The 19,416-nt window shown below is 51.8% G+C and overlaps 1 protein-coding gene across 3 annotated transcripts in view; it reads right to left on the bottom strand.

The window, feature by feature from the left end:
* Window positions 1-19,416, bottom strand: part of PARVB (parvin beta) — a 533,348-nt gene that overhangs the window by 313,990 nt on the left and 199,942 nt on the right. For all 3 annotated transcript variants that reach the window (XM_069628141.1, XM_069628143.1, XM_069628144.1), the window contains exon 4: window positions 138-240. In XM_069628141.1, coding sequence (XP_069484242.1) covers window positions 138-240 — 103 coding nt within the window. The remainder of the gene's footprint in view (window positions 1-137; window positions 241-19,416) is intronic.

Below are 19,416 nucleotides of genomic sequence, written 5' to 3'. Positions count from 1 at the left end.
TTCCAATAAAACGTGAACACATTTTAAATTCTTTTGCAAGCCGACATTATTATAAACAAAGCAATTTAGCCGCGTTTCTTGCCAGAAGAAACGATTCTCCTGCAAAAGAAAAGGGCCATGTTACGGTTCCAACTCACCCAAGAGCTTCTGCAACACCTGCCCATCGTAGAGGTCTTCTTCCAGGCTCTTGACTATAATCCTTTCTTCCACCAGCACTTCGTTGATCCAGTCAATGAGAACCTGAGAAGAGACAGCGAGCAGTTTGAGGGATTCGGCGTGCCCACGCTGCACTGTGCAGCTGAACTTATCAAGCAGCACAATCATCAGCGATGATAAACACTTCAAGCTCCCAACTAGCACTTTCTGCTGTTCTGATAAGAATTGGTCTTTGCTCAAAGTGTCATGTCCCAACCCCACAATGATTTCGGCTTTGTGTTCACAGCCTTGGATCATGTACACACGCGACCTCCCCTCTGAAAAGATGCTTTACTAGTTTACGAGACTGCATTGCCCTTTAAAAGTACTGCACTTAGCATATTGAACTATGCAGACTTTCTTACACAGCACTTTCCCGGAGACCTGGCCATTCATTGCGACTCATTTTTGTTAATATTTTTGTCAATCACAGACATTCATTTTAACTTTTTTGGGAACAGACATAAATAAAAGGCCACTGGTACTTAAAACGTTCCAAAACACCAAATGGCACTTCCAATAAAAACACTTCTAAATAGACAGGAATGTGTACATTTAAATTTTGCGATTTGAGGAAGACCATTGTCAGAAGATAAATACGCATGTTTATTTCTCAAAGTTTTAAGACCCTTAACTCAAACCGTTTACCTCTTGGGCTCTTCACAAAATCAAACAGCAGATTTATTTTTCTAACGTTCTAATATTACACAAAGTGGACGCTAAATGTTTTGGTGCTAAATCTCTGAAGTGAAATTACTTTAAGACTAGTTGATCCCTGTTAGAACTTACAAGGCGATGCACCACGCCCCAGGAGCTGCCAGACTGTGTGTGGTCCGGGCTACAAACTAATATGCATCTAGATGGATGGACATATAAATATTTAATTGCGTTACTACTTACTAGGCTTTGAAAATCAGTCACTTTGGAACAAACTTTCAATCACCCGCTTCCCAGGTTGCAAGCAGTTTTGACAACCAGCGCCAGCCGTACGACACTCCCCCTGGCCTCTGACCACACCATTGGTCTGACACAGCGTACACATCAACCGTCACGTGAGCCGGTCTTTGGCCTCTCATTGGATATTCCATCCCCTGGAGTCAATTTGGACCTCCACATCGTTGCCTGACGTATAGCCTGGTTGCTCGGACAACCGCTACCTAACAGCTACAACCTGCATTTGTGCTGCCAACACCCGCGAAGTCGGACGTGCAGGCGCGACTTCGCCCTCCCTCACTTTATGTGAACACCAGCAGACCTGATATATCCTGCCTACCCTGAACAGGTAACAACGTGGGTTCCATTATACGCTTCCAATTCGACCCCATATTTTCGTTGAATTTTGATAATTTATTTCCTCCTCTGGTTTACTGTCCCGCCCTATCACACAGCTACGCGCCCAGGGATCACCACTTTGAGACGCACCGACCAAGGTTGCCCTCAGGCGGACATCCGCTCCTCTGGGCTCTCTCAAATCTTCTGTCTACCCAATGACAGACTGCCCCGACAAAGACACCCTAGCAGGTAATCATTCATGCGCCTTCTATGGCTCCCAGGGCAGAACAATACTTATTACTGCTGTACAAAGTTCTGAAGCCTTTCTTTTCTTTACTATTTGATTTTTCCAATATAGACATATTTTCTGCCTATATCACAGTCAGTCCATTGGACCTACGACAAGAATCCATGTACTTCACGAACATCCTGAGAAGAACATTTTGAAATCTTTGTGATCTAATAAAATCACCCGTCCTCACGTGCTCCACAGACACATTTTTCCACAACATTAGCCCTCCAGAATTACTCTCAATCGATGGAAGCCCATTGTGGTGAGTGCCTTTTTCCATCACATCCCATCTCTTCGTTCTCTCTCTCCCTCCCTCCTCTCTCCTTCCCCCTACCCTCCCCCCTTGTGTGCCGCCGGCCGGACGGGTCTGCACGGAGACCCTTGCATTGCATTTCCGAAGGGGACCCAATACCAGCATCGTGTTGTGTTTTTAGGAGAGGTAGGACCATCAGTATTATCTGAGGACTCCTCACCTTTATAAACATGTAGACCTGCTAATGTGAGAAAAAAGGCAGACAAGGCCAATGTCTTCTGCTCTGCCCATATTCTAGCATGACACTCTAGTCTATATGCGGATTTTTGATGTACAAATTTGTTACCCTTCACTTGTTCTTACAATTCTGTACAACACTTTTACATCCTGTCTTTTTCTCTTCATTTAACTGGCTCTCCTCCTTTTCACAAATACAGGGTCCTGCTATTTATTGCCCTGATGAAGGCGGAGTATTCTCTCCAGGTATGCAGATCATTATTCCTTTGAAGTCTGTACCGCCGAAACGCATTGCTAACCAGAGGGGATACAAGGTCCATCACACTATACTGTGACATCTAGGACCTTTTCTTGTTTGTAAACCACCATTTCGAAGGACATGGATACTTTGTCTATAAAGCTCCCTTCTTGTCAATTTGCTTTTGTTACTTCCTTTTTTTCCCCCTGATGCGTAGGCAGACCCAATCCCAATATATAAAAACAAAAATTTTATTGGGGATATAAAAATAACTAATTTATTTGTTTCATTACAACTGTACAACAATAAGTTTCAATTTTATACTTTCATTTGTTCAGATTTCATTTGTTATCTAAAAGTGATGAAGAACAAATTTATGTTAATGTTTCTCATTTAGTGTTCTCATTCTGTTAATGAATCTATACCAAATAATTTGTATGTACCATTTATATTACTGATTTTATATGTCTTTACATGTTAGACCTCACCATGTATGTTATTTTTATTTGTTTTTCTTGACATAAAAACATTTTTACTTTGCACTTTCAAGAATGTTTATGTCTCATTTGTGAAGGAATGACTTTGACTTCTAACCGCATATAATATGTACAAATGACACTAGCTATTTAGGGTTTGGACCAGAAAAATAATTCTAATTCACTTATTGTTATATGGGCCAACCTTTTGATGCACCAGGACCTTGCTTTGTTGTAACATATAGACGTTCTTTGACCCCCCCCGGTGTGTCACTCCTGGGTCAGACCACTGCTGCTACATGGTAGCATTCCTCTCTGTACACATTTGAAAATCAGTCAGTCAAGATACATTATTTCACCAGTTTCGGTATATAAGTACGGGATGAAAACAAGGATAAATCCAATATTAAAATTATACGGTTTTCATTAAATAATACAAATGGGCATTATAAAATATATCACATTCTAAAGTTACCCCACAAAATCAGAATGTTGGACCAAATCGGCCAAAGGATGCACTTCACAGCAAATGTTCTGAAAATAGTAAGCTGGCAAGTGCCCACAGGTTTACATAAAGTTCTGCACAGGAGCTCCTAAAATAATCGTGTTATCTATGGTCTGCCATTGGGCAGGTATCAATCGCCCGCTGCGGATGCATTTCGCGCCAACAGGTGCACTGTTCCCTTCTGAAAAAACGTCCACCTTAAAACCTATGGCCGAGGAATACACCACACACTGTGCCTAGAGCCATTGCCTCACATGGTTCCCCGTTCACTGAATACCATCCCCGTAGGGAAGGGGGCTGGACAGATATAGGGAGAAGCCAATATGCCAGGATACTGCCAGGCTTTGCTGGAATATGCCAAGGTGTATGCCTGGGTCCTTCACTAGGCGTCACTGACCACTACTGCATCACTACCCACCATGGACCCTAGAAAGTGGAGCCTAAAGTGATGAAAATGATCCATCTGGAAATCCACGTTCCAGGCAATAAACTAAATGTCTAGGACCTCACTTTCTTTGCATGAGGGCACCTCGGCAACATGCTTCATGATCGCCATTGTTGGCCTGTATGCATCCTCACGGAGCATCAGTACTGACCTGACCTCACCTCACTTTCTAAAGGAGATTGTTTTTTACCTTGAATGAAAGGAAAGGATCTGGGGCACAGCTAACTGTTCCTTAATTGACTTTGAACATTTGGGGGGTGGTAAAGATCCCACAGGGGCATTGTGAGCAATTCTGAACCCCAATATTGCATTTAAATGGATGTGAATAGATTCTCCAGGATTCTTGCTTACAATCAGACAGGGAACAGCTAGTTAAAGAAAAACTTCAGGCCTGAAACGGGAACAACCAGAGGCACAATCATTCCGTTAAAGGTAAAAGGGGCTGATGCCTCGGTATGTGTTTGGCATTTCGGAAACCCCTTTAAACTGGTCAAAACCTCCATTCTAATTTACTTGACTACGAAGGCGTTGGCATTGTGCTATGATGAATAAAGAAGTAAGCCAAGGCAGACAGGAGGTCCAGGGTAGGTGGCCGAGATACAGGATACAGGATACAGGCACCAGCAGGAATAAGACAAGCAGGACCGAAATAGCCAGAATCCTTCATCCCTCAGATGTAACTGAAGCAACCATCACCCTTGGAACCAAGGGGTAAAACACTGAGCAAGAACCTGCAGTTACACACACATACACAGGGCCTCAAAATGTGTGCATTGGAGGAGTCCCTTTGTTGCTTCAGCGAGAGGAAGAAAGCAGCCAACAAGTAGTGTGACACAAAAGGTGTGGCAAAGAAGAGTGTCGCAGAAGACAACGAGCCAGGATGGTGATAACATTAGCAAAGGTCCTGGTGATGCACACCCAAACTGGAAGTCAAGAGGTTCCCTGGTCTCTTCAATGAGGTTCCCAAAAATTGAAATGCAGTCGCTAAGGCACACTCTGAGATACAATGCACTGTGCAAAGCAGTAACAATGGTCCCTAACACCACCTGCAAAGCCTAAAATAAGCCAAGATCAAGCCGGTGTGGAAGGGAACTTCGTTATAAATGTCTAAATGTGTTAGGTCACAAAAAGCACACGGACAGAGAAGATTTCACCTGTGTGAGAGATGCGGAAAGCATCTGCAGACGAAGGAGATGGGTAAAACATGTGTAGAGCTAGCCATCCTGAAGGCTGTGGCCATCCGAAATCCGGGGTGATAAGAGCCCTGGCCTGGTAGGAACCAGGCAGAAAGGAGAGTCAGCAGACCCCTGCTGCATGCCCTGGTGGAACGAAGCTGAATGACGAGGTGCTGGGGGCCTGCTGCATGGCAGCCCTTAGGAAGCAAGGCTATCCAGATACAGTAGGTAGTCACAGGCACAAAGGCACAGGTAGGGAGAAGACATGCAGGACAAAAATCCTGGGCATCCTTCACCCCTATGATTTAAGGTGTAACTAAAGTAGTGGTCACACTTGGAACCTAGGGTCGGGGTGTGCAACCTGCGACTCTCCTGATATTTTGGACTACAACTACCATGACCCCACACCATTAACACGCATGAATAGAGCTAATGGGTGTTGTAGTCCAAAGCATTTGGAGAGTCAAAGGTTGCAGACCGCCGACTTTGGGATAGAACACTCAAACCAAGACTTATTATTAAGACATGTCATTTACAGATGCACACACACACACACACACACACACACACGCACACGCACACGCGCCCAAAAGGTCCTGCATGGTTATATACATTCAGAGACACAAAGAGTACAGAATGTCACACACCAAGTTAAATAATGTTCATGAGGAGGTCGGCCACCAGGGGGCGCCGAATGAAGACCTAGCTTCACGTCGCTCCGCCAGGGCCGCCTAAATCCTTAGTAATTCTGCCGTTTCTTCGGATCTTTTGCTGACCTGCACCACATACCACGGTAGGGGAACGCACCAGCATCCCCTCCGAGAAATCCGGACGAAAATCGGACCTGCCTGAGCCTCCCGCACCATGTGAAAGCCCGGCCAGGGCCGCAGGGCCGCGAGGCAAGCCGCGTGAGTGAGTCGACGTAAACACCAACTGCGACCGACGAAGCCTCGCTGAAGACGCGTCTGGCACATCGGAGATCGCTGCGGGCTCGCCCCCCCCCCCCCCGAGGCTCGCGGGACCGGAGTCATCGCCCAGCGAAGTGAGAGGTGAACACTTCCCCCCGCCTGCCCCCCCCCCCCCGGGCCTCCGCTGTAGCCGCTGCCAGCCGCAACCACCGGACCAGCCGGTACCGAGGGACACCCACTAGACCTGGGGCTGCCTCCTCCCCCCTCCCCCCGGCACGGCACCCGTGTGGGCTCTCCCTCCCCGGCCCCCGCTATGCGCGGGCCGCCTGGCTCGAGGGAGAACATCGAGTGCGGGGGAGGCACGCGCGGCGGCTGGAGGGGGGGAGGTGAAATCTTGGGGGCGGCCGGCAGCGGGGACAAATTACCAGCGGTCGGAGCGGACCTGCTGGGTGACTGCCCCAGGCGCTACAAAATTGAGGTCCCCTGCCAACGGTCGAGCAACCCAAAAAGCACCCGCCACGCACTGGGAAGGAAACTAAGGATTCACCCCCAGGCACAGACTTGCCAGCTCGGTACATAAGACCAACGCCACCCTCCGCCTGCATAATCACCCCCCTCCCCTACCCCTGGAGCCACACGACAAAGCGTGCCCAGGGCTGGGCTATATGGGACATAGTACCAGACTGCTCAGGCCAAGGCCCGACAAGGGGCAAAGCAGCACGGCGCAAACAGGGATAAGGCCACCAACCGACAGCCCACAGGAGGCCACAGGAACGGATCGAAGGGCTGAGGACCACCCAGGAGGAACCTCTGCCCCAAGGAGACACACCCGCACCCAGAGCCGCCCCATAGGGTTAAAATGGGAAAGGATCAGCCCCGCAGGGGAACGACCCAAAACAAAATAGACAAATACACGATGAGCACCCTGGCGGCTCTCCCGGACCCAATTAGTGGGGTGGATAATGAGGCTACGAAGGGGGGTGCGGCCCAAACGCTGTCCCTTACCGACATCATGGCTGCAATCAACGACTCCAGAGCCTCGGTAGAGACCAAAATAGACGGGTTGGCCTCCGAGGTGTCCTTTGTGAGGCAAGACTTAAGGATCCTCACTACCAGGGTTGGGGAAGCAGAGCAACGAATATCAGACACCGAGGACACGGTTAAAAACCTGGGAGGCCGCGTTGAACAAATGGAACGGAAAATCACCACGCTGGAAAACAGAGCCGAAGATAGTGAGGGTAGGTCCCGTCGGAACAACCTCCGCATACTCGGCCTTCCCGAGAAAGAGGAGGGGCCCTCCATGGAGCTCTTTCTGGAACACTGGCTAGCAGACTTGATGGCTCCCAAGCAGCTCTCTAAATTCTTCTCAATAGAAAGAGCACACAGAGTTCCGACGGGCAGACCAGTTCCGGGGGCCCCCCCACGAACGGTGATCGCAAAACTCATGAACTACAGGGACCGGGACACACTACTGCACATGGCAAGGGCGACCGGCCCCATCACTTACAATGGTAACCGAATCGGGCTCTTCCCCGACTACACGAGAGAGGTCCAGAAGTCGCGACAATCTTACGACTCCATCAAAACGAAACTGTCACCCCTGGGCATCAAATATGCACTCTTCTTTCCGGCAACATTCAAAGTGTACTACAACGGCAAGGTCCAAGTGTTCTACACTCCCCGCGAGGCCTGGGAGTGGTTAGAAACACAGGTCCTCTCTACTCCATGCCCGAATAGACCGGATGGAAACACACCCCGCAGGAACGATGGAGACAACAACCGCCCTACTGGACAGGTCATCCCACCACGTGGGGAAGCGGGAGAACTCGGACCCCCGATCGACATGGGACACACCTGAAAATGTGCAACTGCTGAGGGACAGGAATAAGGAAACAGTATGAGATCCTTTCAACCGGCGGCCCTAGACGGGTTGTAGGGGAGGTGAACAACTACCACCCCTGCGCCCCCTGAGAGGGACTCTTCACTGTTAGCTCTACTTTAAGTTCAGTGGTTATCTTGAACCACACGAGTTGCGGGGTAGGGTCCTCCTGACCCCCCCCCGCCTCCGAGTTGGGGCCTTCGCCTCTTTAGTAGTTTAAATGGTTAGGGGAACAGGTACTTCAGGTTGGGGGGAAGTGCAGGGTGGGGGGAGTTCGGGGTTTTTGGAGAAGGAAGAGACAGGCCTCATGTCACAACTACCAGCAATAGTGGGCAGCAAAACAGAAGTTCAAAGAAATCCTTGCACAAGATATGAGAGGGACCGACACGTCCCCACCACTGGCCAGCACATACCCACCTGCACGGACATGGCCTACGGTTCACAGGTTGGGGTTCTAGAGTTTGCACATGAAGTACACAAAATAGATCATCAAATAAGCACGGCAGAAGGGCTCAGGCGTCAGTTACACCTCAGAACGGCCGACAAGATAGGAGCACGGGAACCACTCTGCATCCTTCCATGTGACCCCAAACCAAGCCCCACGCCGATATAACACAAAAGAGACAAATATCTCTGTTGACCTGGAACGTGAACGGCCTGGGGTCGGGCATAAAGCGTAAACTGGTACTCCAATACCTTAACCGCCATTCCCCAGACATTGCATTCATAACAGAAACCCACCTGATCGGTACCAACTGTGGGCTCTTTAGGAAATCAAATTACCCGCACACATACCTCACTGGGTTCTCCAGAGGCTCTAGGGGAGTCATGATCCTCTTGCATAAAAGATTTCCGTTTAACACAAGGAAAGTCAAAGCAGACCCTCGGGGCAGGTTTGTGATGGTACTGGGTGAACTGCGGGGGGAGACTTGGGGCCTCGTGGCAGTGTATGCACCTCCCACGCTTACAGCGGAACTCCTTGCCGAGCTCCAGGATATAATACTAGAAGAACGGGCAGACTCATGGGCTATGGGGGGGATTTCAATGAGGTCATGGAGACAGCCCGGGACAGAACACACGTGGGCAGCAGAGAGGCGGACATCCCGACCAAACTCCACACCTTTGCAGAAGCTATGGGGCTATCTGACACATGGAGGGCAGCCCATCCAATGGATCGGGGCTACTCGTTCTACTCCAACGCACACCGGTTCCTATCCAGACTCGATTATATCGTCACCCCAATGAATATGGGCCATCGACTATTGTCCGCAGAATTCCTGGCGAGAGGGATCGCTGACCACTCCCCCCTATTGGTAAAACTCAAGGGCTTATCAGCAAAACAAGAACCCACCTGGCGCCTAAACACCTATTATTTAGGGATACCCGAAATACTGGAAGGGCTCGCAAATAAGACATCGGAATACTTTGACTTAAATGTGGAGGCAGTGGACTGCCCAATAACAAGGTGGGAGGCATACAAGACCGTCATACGGGGGGAAGCAATATCCTTGGTGGCAGCTCACCGCAAACAACATAGCGAGGCAATCTCCGAAGCAGAAGCCCAGGTAACTAGGCGGGAGGAGCAATTCCTCGAAGAGGGAACCCAGGAGGCACATGAGGCCTTGGTAACAGCCCAAACAATCCTGAAAGACAGGGCCTTAGCTAATGCCCGAACCGCCCACTGGCTGGCCCGGAGCCAGATATACGAGAGAGGAGACAAAGCCACCAAAACACTAGCCTGGCTGGAACGTAGGGAGCAGAGCAAAGGACAAGTACGGGCCATCCAAACCCAGGGCGGGGACTTACTAACGGGGGACGCTGAGATCGCGGGGGAATTTGCAAACTACTACAGAGAACTATACTCCCCACAAATACGAGACCCCACAACAAACGTCCCAAACTTTCTGGACGCAATCACGATCCCCTCCCTTTCTGAACTCCAGACAGAACAGTTAGACACTGCCATCACCGAAGATGAGGTAGGGGAAGCCCTTTCACAACTACAGACGGGGAAGACCCCTGGTCCGAACGGGTTCCCGGTAGAACTGTGGAAAAAACTGAGCGCAACGACAACGAAACATATGCACGATATGTTCCTCCATAGCAGAGAACAGGGCACCCTCCCCCCAGACCTCCGAAAAACGACAATAGTGGTGATCCCCAAAGCAGGGAAACCCCCGGAGCACTGCGCCTCATACAGGCCCATTTCTTTAATAAATGGGGAGGCCAAAACGCTAGCCAGAGTCCTCGCCAATAGACTGCTGGGGGTGATTGGATCTCTAACTCACCCAGATCAGTGTGGATTTATGCCCGGCAAGTCCACACGAATGAATCTCCGCAGGGTCCACATTGCCCTCGATCGAGCTGAAGAGATCCCGTCCCCACTGGCCCTCCTGGCGGTGGACTTTGAGAAGGCTTTCGATACAGTGAGATGGGATGCCCTGTGGGCCATAATGGAACGCATGGGCTTTGGACAATACTTCATGTCATGGGTTAAACTCCTTTACTCCCTCCCCGAGGCCTCTGTAAGAGTCAATGGGAAATCATCCGCCACATTCCAGCTGAGTAGGGGGACCAGGCAGGGATGCCCCTTCTCTCCCCTGCTGTTTATCCTCGCCATTGAGCCTTTGGCAATCCGGTTGAGAACTGATACACGATGGACCGGATTCGCCTGGCCACGGGGCGGGGAGGAACAGGTCTCGCTGTACGCGGATGACCTTTTGATATATTTGAGCAACCCAATAATCTCCTGCCGATTGTGACCAGAACCCTGGAGGAATACCAACACTTCATGGGACTCCGAGTCAACACACAGAAAACAATCTACTTCCCAGTACAGGGAGGGGAGGAAGCAATCCCAGATCCCTGTCCATACCCCGTTTCAATTCTGGGCTTCACCTACCTAGGCATACGAATTAACAAGACACAGGAGGACTTCCCCAAACTGAACCTGCACCCGATAATGGAAAAACTGGAGAACGATGTCGCCCACTGGCACTCCCTCCCACTTTCATTACTCGGGAGGGCGGCACTTTTTAAGATGCTGGCACTCCCGAGATTTCTGTACGTCCTCCAAAATGCCCCGCTCCCCATCCCGGCCACAATATTCGCAGATATAAACCGGACCCTCCGCACACTTCTCTGGGGAGGAAAACAGCCGCGCATTGCCCTAAAAACGCTCTACCGCTCTGTGTGGGATGGGGGTATAGGACTGCCCAACATTCGCACATACTATTGGGCGGCACAAGCGGGAGTGGCAAATGAATGGCTACACGGAGACCCGCTGCTACCACATATCCGTGTGGAGACAGGGGTCACTGGCCTGCCATCCCCCTTGCACATACTATACGATAGCCCAAGGAACCTAAGAGCAGCGCCGACCGGGTCCCGTCACATACAGCGAGTGTGGAGGGAGATACATAGATACTTAGGCTGGGAAGAGAGGCCAACCCTGATCCAACCCCTCTGGCGTAATGCACACCTTCCCGAAATACAAAAAATGGGCCACTTTGAAACCTGGGAGAGGAAAGGGATATCCACACTGGCGGACATTGTCCAGGAGGGGCGAATGATAGACTTTGAAACCCTGCGAACGAGACACGGGCTGTCACCCATGGACCGCTTCAGATACCTCCAGCTCACACACGCCATTAATACCCAACTCCCGAACCTGGCCGATATACCCGCCTGCTCTCCCTTGGAAACTAACATACTCCCACTTCCCATCCCCTACAAGGTAACCTCCACCCTCTATCAGGTAATTAACTCCTTTGGATCCAGGGAGCTTGACAACCTCAGGGCTAATGGGAACAGGACCTGGGGCCACTAGAGGCGGAGGAGTGGGTGGAAGCCCTGATGTCCCCGAGGGAAATCGGGATTGATGCCAAACTCCGGCTGATTCAGCTCCGAATCCTACACAGGTCCTACTACTCCAGAATGCAAATGGCCAGTTGGGGTGGGGATGGCAACCCAGAATGCAGTCGATGCAAAAGGGCGGAGGGCACCTTCTACCACTTGTTGTGGGAATGTGGGGTGCTGCAGGAGTTTTGGACTGCGTGTTTACTCCGCCTCTCCAGAATACTTGGCACCACAATCCCGAGAGACCCTAAGCTTATCCTGCTGGGTATAGGAGGCGAAACTGACCTTAACAAGCATGAAAGAATGTTTCTAGGAGTAGCACTTGGTGCAGGAAAGAGACTCACGGCAGCCACATGGGGCTCGGGGGACAGGATAACCGTTGACAGAAGGTCCAATGAAATGGACAGATGCGCCTCCCTGGAGAGGCGAATTTATAATGCGCGGGGTTCCCCCCGTAAGTTTCTGAAAATATGGGGAAAATGGGAACTATGAAATGCTAAGGACAAAACAAGGAACAGCGGCGACGCCCTACGCAGCTGCCGGGTGGGTGGTGCGGATTCTTGACCCTCAATCCCCCCCCACCGCACTACACAACTGTCAGGAGATATGTTATGCACTGCTATCTAATGTGACCTCGATGATAGGTCTCCTAATGTCTTTTGTGTACTCATGCTGAATGTGCTACCTTTCTTTTTCTTCTTTTGTTCTCTGTTTAACAAACCAATAAAAAAAAGATTTATAAAAAAAAAAAAATAACGTTCATGAGAAACTCGCTGCTTTAGAACCTCTTTGAGCCTTTTCACAAAGAACCCTTTACATAGAGCTTGAGGTTAGGGGTGGGAATAGAGTTAGTGAGAGAGTTGTGAAAATGTTCAGGGTTTATGTGAAAATTAGGGGTGGGTTGTTTGCAAGGATGATGGGAATTATAAAAGTTATAGGGGTTTCAATATGAGGGATAACTCTTAGGGTTAGGATTGGTGCTTGGTTGGTTTCCCCTTCTTTAAAAACTAACTTGGTGTGGGGAGTGATAGGGAGGGAAGGGTAGATTCATACTACAGACTAGTCCAACTGAATACAGTTTAATAAGAGGCACTTGGAAGGGTCTGTGGGGAAGTAAAGCACTGGGTAAAAGAGCTAACGGTTGAGAGAAGGAACCACTGCACGCGGGGCCAGAGTTTGAAAGAACAGTGAAAGAAACAGCAGCCGCAATAGTCGCTACCACTGCTGGACCATGTGCACAATCCTCATTGTCCAGCTTGCTCTGAAAGAGACATCTCAGACTAGATACTAAGGAATAGGTAGAGCCTCCAAATGTCTGCGCCTCAGGATTGACACCTATCCATTTTTGTACAATCTCTTTATGTGGTGTGATTGGTGCACAGGTCTACCAAACATTCAACCATATGTCCTCTTAACCCCTTAAGTGGCAAGGACGAGTATGCTCGTCCTTTTTGCATAGACTTTGCATACTAACCTGGCACTTGAAGAAATGTACCTCAAAGCACGATCACACTGTATATCGGATTAAAACAAATTATAGGTTGCATATATCCATAATATAGGTTTTCTAAGAATCAAGATTCATCAAGAATATTAGTCCTAAATTAAGACTATCGATTGTCATTTATTAAAATCGCAAACACGCGTTTCGAAGCTAGATCTTTTTCAAGGCATACATCATATTTAATCCTATGTCATCAAATAGCAGGTTCGTATTCCTTTCATGAATTCACTATGCAATTATGTTCTGCATCATGTGGTAATTGATAGTTCTGTGATATTGCACTATGTGGTGTGATATACTTGAGGTTGGTCCCAAGTGGTCAATATGGGTTCTTCTTAATTTCAATATTAGGGGTATGTGGTGCTTCCAAGCAGTATTCAGCGTCTGAACTGGGGTGGTGCTTAATTGAAATGTTTACAATGCTTACTTTAAAGCAAACGCCAACTAATCCCGTGACACAGTCAAGAGCTGAACATGCCACACTCTCTCATTTTCAAAGTTACTGGCATTGCAGAGTATTAGATGGCTAAATTCACTGCTACTTCAGCAATCCAAAAATAGCAATGCACCATAGTTGAGAGATTTAAATTTATAGGCAAATCTGGACAAAATGTCCTTAACATCATCCTGGGGGAAATCTCTGCTTTCGGCCATGGTCCAGGTCCCTTCACAGCGGGGCCCCCGGTCCACAGTACTCCACTGTTAGTCCATCAGGGATCTTCTCAGCAGGACATTATACAGGATAGTTCTTAGCATACTCAGGCTTTAGCTCCTCATTAGGCAAATTAAATGGTTGTTCAAGAGAGGCCACCAGGGGGCGCGCAGGCAATGGCTGCCTGAACGTACCGCTCTCACCGAAGCCCGGCGTCGAGAAGGGATTGAGCCCCCGCCCCCGAGACCCTCTGGCGGGCCCAACGTGGTGAATTGGACGGGTGGCCCCCTCGGGCACCCTCCTCGCGAAAGAGCGGAGTCCGGCGAGCCCAGGGTCCCCGAGTTCGGGACTAGCGACTCTCGGGCGGGAAGAGAGGCGTGGCCTGGGCGGCCCCAGCGCCAAAGGAGAGACGAGGCCTTCCCACTCCCACACGGGCACTCTGCCCAATCAGACACCCTCCCCCCCGCGACTACCCCGCTCTCCGGCCTGGGGGAGCGGATTGACCGCGGGCCAGGACCCGGAGGCACTGAGGACCCAGCAGCGGTTCGGGAGACAGGCTCCCTTGGCCTTTCTCCCCACCGCCCGAACCAGAGAGTCAACGAATCAACGCTCCCTGCACCGTCTCTGGGTGGAACCGCTCGAGCGGAGCGGGTCTGCGAGTGGAGGCCCCCCCCCCCCCCATCAGGAGTCCCCGGAGAGGAGGGGTGAGAGCGGCGGAGACACAGGGAGCGGGCGAAGGTGAGCAGGCGCCCCACACACCCGACTCGGGCGGAAGGGGGCCCCTGGAGTCAGGAGGGACCCGTTGGGTTCTCCGCCCCCCCCCCCTGGACAAAAACCATCACCACCGGATTCGGGGCCACCCGGGTGCGAGGCCCCCACATATTGTTGGTGGGGCGTGTGCCCGCCCCCCCCGCAACACGAGAGTCCACAGGAGGGGCGCTGGGGTCACGGAGCCTTCCACCCCCTGCCCAACGAGAGGGGCCCTCCCGCTCTGGCCTCACGGGCCCCGCTACATATGATCTCCTCCCAAGGGGGGGGGCCAGGAGAGGTCCCTGACCATCGGGCGGATCTCGATCGGGGTGTGAAGCCCCCACCTGGGGACAGGTGGGGAGTGTGCCCGTCCCCCCCGGCAATTAACATCTCTCAAGAAGCAGCTAAAGACTACCCGTCACAAGAGGGGCAACCTCGCTTGGCTTCCCCCCCAGCACACGCCCTCCCGGGGAAACAACAGATGAACTGGCGGGAATCCTTACAGGGATACCGCTTCCAGGAGACTCCCAGAGGTGACAAGGACCTGAGCCTCGTAAGAACTATGACCCAACCCGAGGACGCGGCTCCCTCCTCGGCGGCAATGGAAAGAGGCTTTGCTTCGATCTTGCAGGAAATCAGGGACATGCGCTCCGACATTGCTCAGAAATTTGAGAAAATGGACCAGAGGGTGGACAAGGTCGAAGACAGGTTGCTACAAGTTGAAGCTTACCAATCGTCAACGGCGACCCAGGATATACAAGTATGCATGAGGCTAGACGCCCTGGAGAAGAGGGACGAGGAAAGGGCCCGACAGATGGAGGATTTCAAAAACAGGGAGAGGAGGAACAACCTCAGAATCTTTGGGGTGCCCGAAATGGAAGGGGAGACGGAGAGGGATGTCACCCGAGTAGTGAGGGACATCATCACCCTCCTATTCGCAGAGGAGATGACAACTGAGCTCACATTCGACAGGGAGCACAGGGCGGGGGGCAGAGCGGGGGCCCCCCGGTCGATTTTGGTCCGGTTCCACTATTATTCGGAGAAGACAAAGGTGCTGGAGGAGGCCAGAAAGACCAGAGAAATCACCTACAATAATGCCCAGGTCTCTATTTATCAGGATCTCTTCGCCTACACTCTGGCAAAGCGTAGAATGTGCCGCCCCCTCACGCAGCTACTCAAAGAGAAGGGTGTGCACTACAGATGGGGCTACCCCTTCTCCCTGACTTTTGAATTCATGGGCCAACGCTCAACCTTGATCACGGAAGAGGATATACGAAGAGCTATTCAAGAGTACACAGCGGACGCGAACCCCCAAAGGGGCCCGGTGGGGCCGGAGAACCTCAGACCAAGTGGCCCCGGCCCATCCGGAGAGAGGAGACGGCGAACCGGCGCAAGGAAATTTAGAAAAATGAGCACTCCATCCCCAGCGAAGGACGGAGAACGTAACGACTCCGAGGACTGAGTATGGGGGCGACCCTCCAGGTCCAGGACAGATGTGCGCAGACTCGGAGATCTTACCACGATCACCGTCCCCACGAACAGCAAGTATATGGGGTAGACAGATGGGACGCAGCCGGGGGGGACATTTGGGGCTCAAGGTGTAGAGCTTCTTACGTGAATTGCCTGGCCAAGGTGGGCGGGCTGGTGGTTCGGCCAAAAGCCAGCGATGGCGGAACTAATTGGCTGGACGCCGGGGAGGGGGGCGGGGGTGTCTACGGGAGTTGGGGTTGTTCAGTTATGGTTGGGGAACGGGGGCAGTTGGGGTTTTGTTCTAAGCCCACCCGGGGGGAGAGGAGGGGGGGCAGAGGGGAGCACGAAGTAGAACCAAGGGAGCATGCAAGGAAAAGAATCAGGTGGGTGTTGACCGAGAGGTAGGGAATTTCAGATTATGGCTGAGAGTCTGCCTGCCTTGGGAGTGGGCTCCCTCAATGTACGAGGCTTAAACACCCCCACAAAGAGATCCCTGGTTTGCAGGGAGTTTAGAAGGGCCAGCCTTGACCTCCTCCTCTTGCAAGAAACTCACTGGCCACGGGGGAAGGAGCCCAAATTGCGGGAGGAGGAATTGGGGAGGTCTTCAGTGCATCCCACAAGAGCAAAAAGAGAGGGGTGGCCATCTTGGTGGCGAGGAACATGGGCTTTGAGAAAGAGGCCATGCTAAAAGACCCAGAGGGCCGCTACCTGCTGGTGCGGGGATCCCTGCAGGGGGCCCCGCTCACCCTAGCCGTCATCTATGGCCCAAATGAAGGCCAAGTTCAATTTTGGGAGGAGGTGAGAGACAAACTCAAATACTTTGTCCACGGGACGATGGTGGTGGGGGGGGGGGGCTTCAACATGGTCCTGGACCCAGTCCGGGACAGGAAACGAGCTGGGCCTCAGCCCTCCAGGGCGGCAGACGAGACCATGGCCTGTAACTTCGAAAGGGTCAACTCAGAACTGGGCCTGGTGGACACGATCCTGACCCCTAGAACGCACACCCCCTTCTTCACTTACTACTCATCCATGCACACGTCATTTTCCAGGATAGATTACGTCCTGGTGGACGAGACCCTGCACCCATTCATCACTGGCCATAGGGTGGACCCCGTCCCCTGGTCTGACCACGACCTGGTCCGAGTCACTATAGCAAGGGGAGGGCTAGACGAACACAGGGGGAGATGGAAGTGTAACGATTCCCTGCTGAAGGACGAGGTTCTAGCCCAAGAGGTACTCTATGCCATTGCGGACTTCTTTGAACTTAATGACAACGGTGAGGTGGGTTCACACACCCTATGGGACGCTTTCAAGGCCACCCTACAGGGAGTCCTGATTAAAATGGGATCCCAGAAGAAAAGAGAAAGGGAGGCACAGGAAAGGTATCTGAGGGGAAAAATTGCCCAACTCCAACCGGGAGGCCCCCCCACGGAGCCCCTAGACCGCGACCGGGTGGCCACCCTGGACGACTATAGGCTCCAATTGAGAGACCTTCTCCTCCATAAAACAGAGAGAAGTCTCCACCTGGTTAATCAAAAGTATTACGAAAAAGGGGACAGGGCGGATAGGATTCTAGCTTGGAAACTGAGGGAGGTACAGAGAAGCAGAATGGTGAAAGCAGTGAAGAATGAGGGGGGGGGGAGAGGTAGGATATGATACTCCCCACATTGGAGAGGCCTTCCGCCGATACTATGAAAGACTATATTCGTCCGAATGCAGCGGGGACGGGGGGGGAGATTGAGGGATTCCTGAATTCTATACAGATCCGTGCCCTGACCAGGGAGATGGCGGAGGGGTTGGAGGGTCCGGTGACCGAAGAAGAGGTGGAACACGCGATCAGTGGTATGAAGGTGGGCACCTCCCCGGGCGCGGATGGCTATTCAATCTATTTTTACAAAAGGTTCCGGTCAGCCCTGGCCCCCCACCTGGTGAGCGTGTTTAACGCGGTGCTGGAGGTGGGGTCTCTCCCGGACCCCATGATGGAGGCAATCATCGTGGTGGTCCCCAAAGACGGCAGGGACCCCTCGGAGTGCTCCTCCTATCGCCCGATCTCTTTGTTGAATATTGACGTAAAGATCCTGGCCAAGATCATTGGGAGACGGATGGAGGCGATCCTGTCGAAACTGGTCCACGGAGACCAGGTGGGGTTCATTACGGGAAGACAGGGCTCAGATAACATTCGTAAAACCATAGATTTGTTCCACCATGCCCAGGTGTCGGACCTAGACGCGAGCGTCCTATCCCTGGACTTGGAAAAGACGTTCGACCGGGTTGAATGGAGATTCATGGAACTCACCCTCCAGAAGATGGGCTTTGGGACACACATCAGGGATTGGGTGGCTGCGCTGTACAGGGCCCCTAAGGCCAGGGTGCAAGTGAATGGCAGATTATCAGACCCATTCCCCCTCTCACGGGGAACAAGGCAGGGATGCCCACTCTCCCCTCTAATTTATGTTCTCACCATGGAGCCCCTGGCAATAGCAGTCAGAGAACACCCAGACATCAGGGGGATCAGGAGAGGTGATGTAGAATTTAAGCTTTCCCTGTTTGCGGACAATATCCTGGCCTACCTGGTGGACCCGAGATCCTCACTCCCCCCCTCCTGTCCCTGTTGACCACATTCGGGCGCTTCTCAGGCCTAAAGATTAATGCATCTAAATCAGTCCCGCTCCCCATGAGAATTCGGGACCCGGGCCTAGACTCCCTGGACAGGCTGGAGGGGATAACGGTTGGGAAGGCCTCTATTCGATACCTGGGAGTCCTTCTAAACAGGGATCTAACCAATCTCGCCCCTGCTAACTACGATCCCGTTATGGCACAGGTCACCGCCGATCTAAGGAGATGGGACTCTATGATTCTGTCCTGGTACGGCCGCATGACGGCAGTGAAAATGAACGTACTCCAGCGCCTACTATACCTCTTTACCGCTCAGAACGCGGTGCGCGAGTTCATATGGCAGGGCAGGACCCAGAGGACCACAAAGGCCTTCCTCACCTTACCTAGGGAGGAGGGGGGGTTTGGGCTGCCTGACTTCCAACTTTACTACCGCGCCGCCCAACTACGAGTCCTGCTGGAACACATGAAAGAGGGGATGGGTACATACTGGTGGTACCTGGAGGACATGGACGCTCACCCGCTTAAGGTTTGGGACCTCCTATGGGCCCCACGCAGATTCATCCCGAATAGACTCAAATCCCACCCAACATTGGGAGTTCTCTGGGCAATCTGGAGGGAAAGCCCCCAGACGGCACACCTAACATCGTGGCCGTCCCCGACGTCATCTCTATGGGGTCACCCCCTCAGACTG

Source organism: Ambystoma mexicanum, chromosome 12 (assembly GCF_040938575.1).
Source record: "Ambystoma mexicanum isolate Mex_15411 chromosome 12, UKY_AmexF1_1, whole genome shotgun sequence".
In the NCBI taxonomy this organism is placed as follows: Eukaryota; Metazoa; Chordata; class Amphibia; order Caudata; family Ambystomatidae; genus Ambystoma; species Ambystoma mexicanum.
This window is presented reverse-complemented; position numbering and strand designations above follow the sequence as displayed.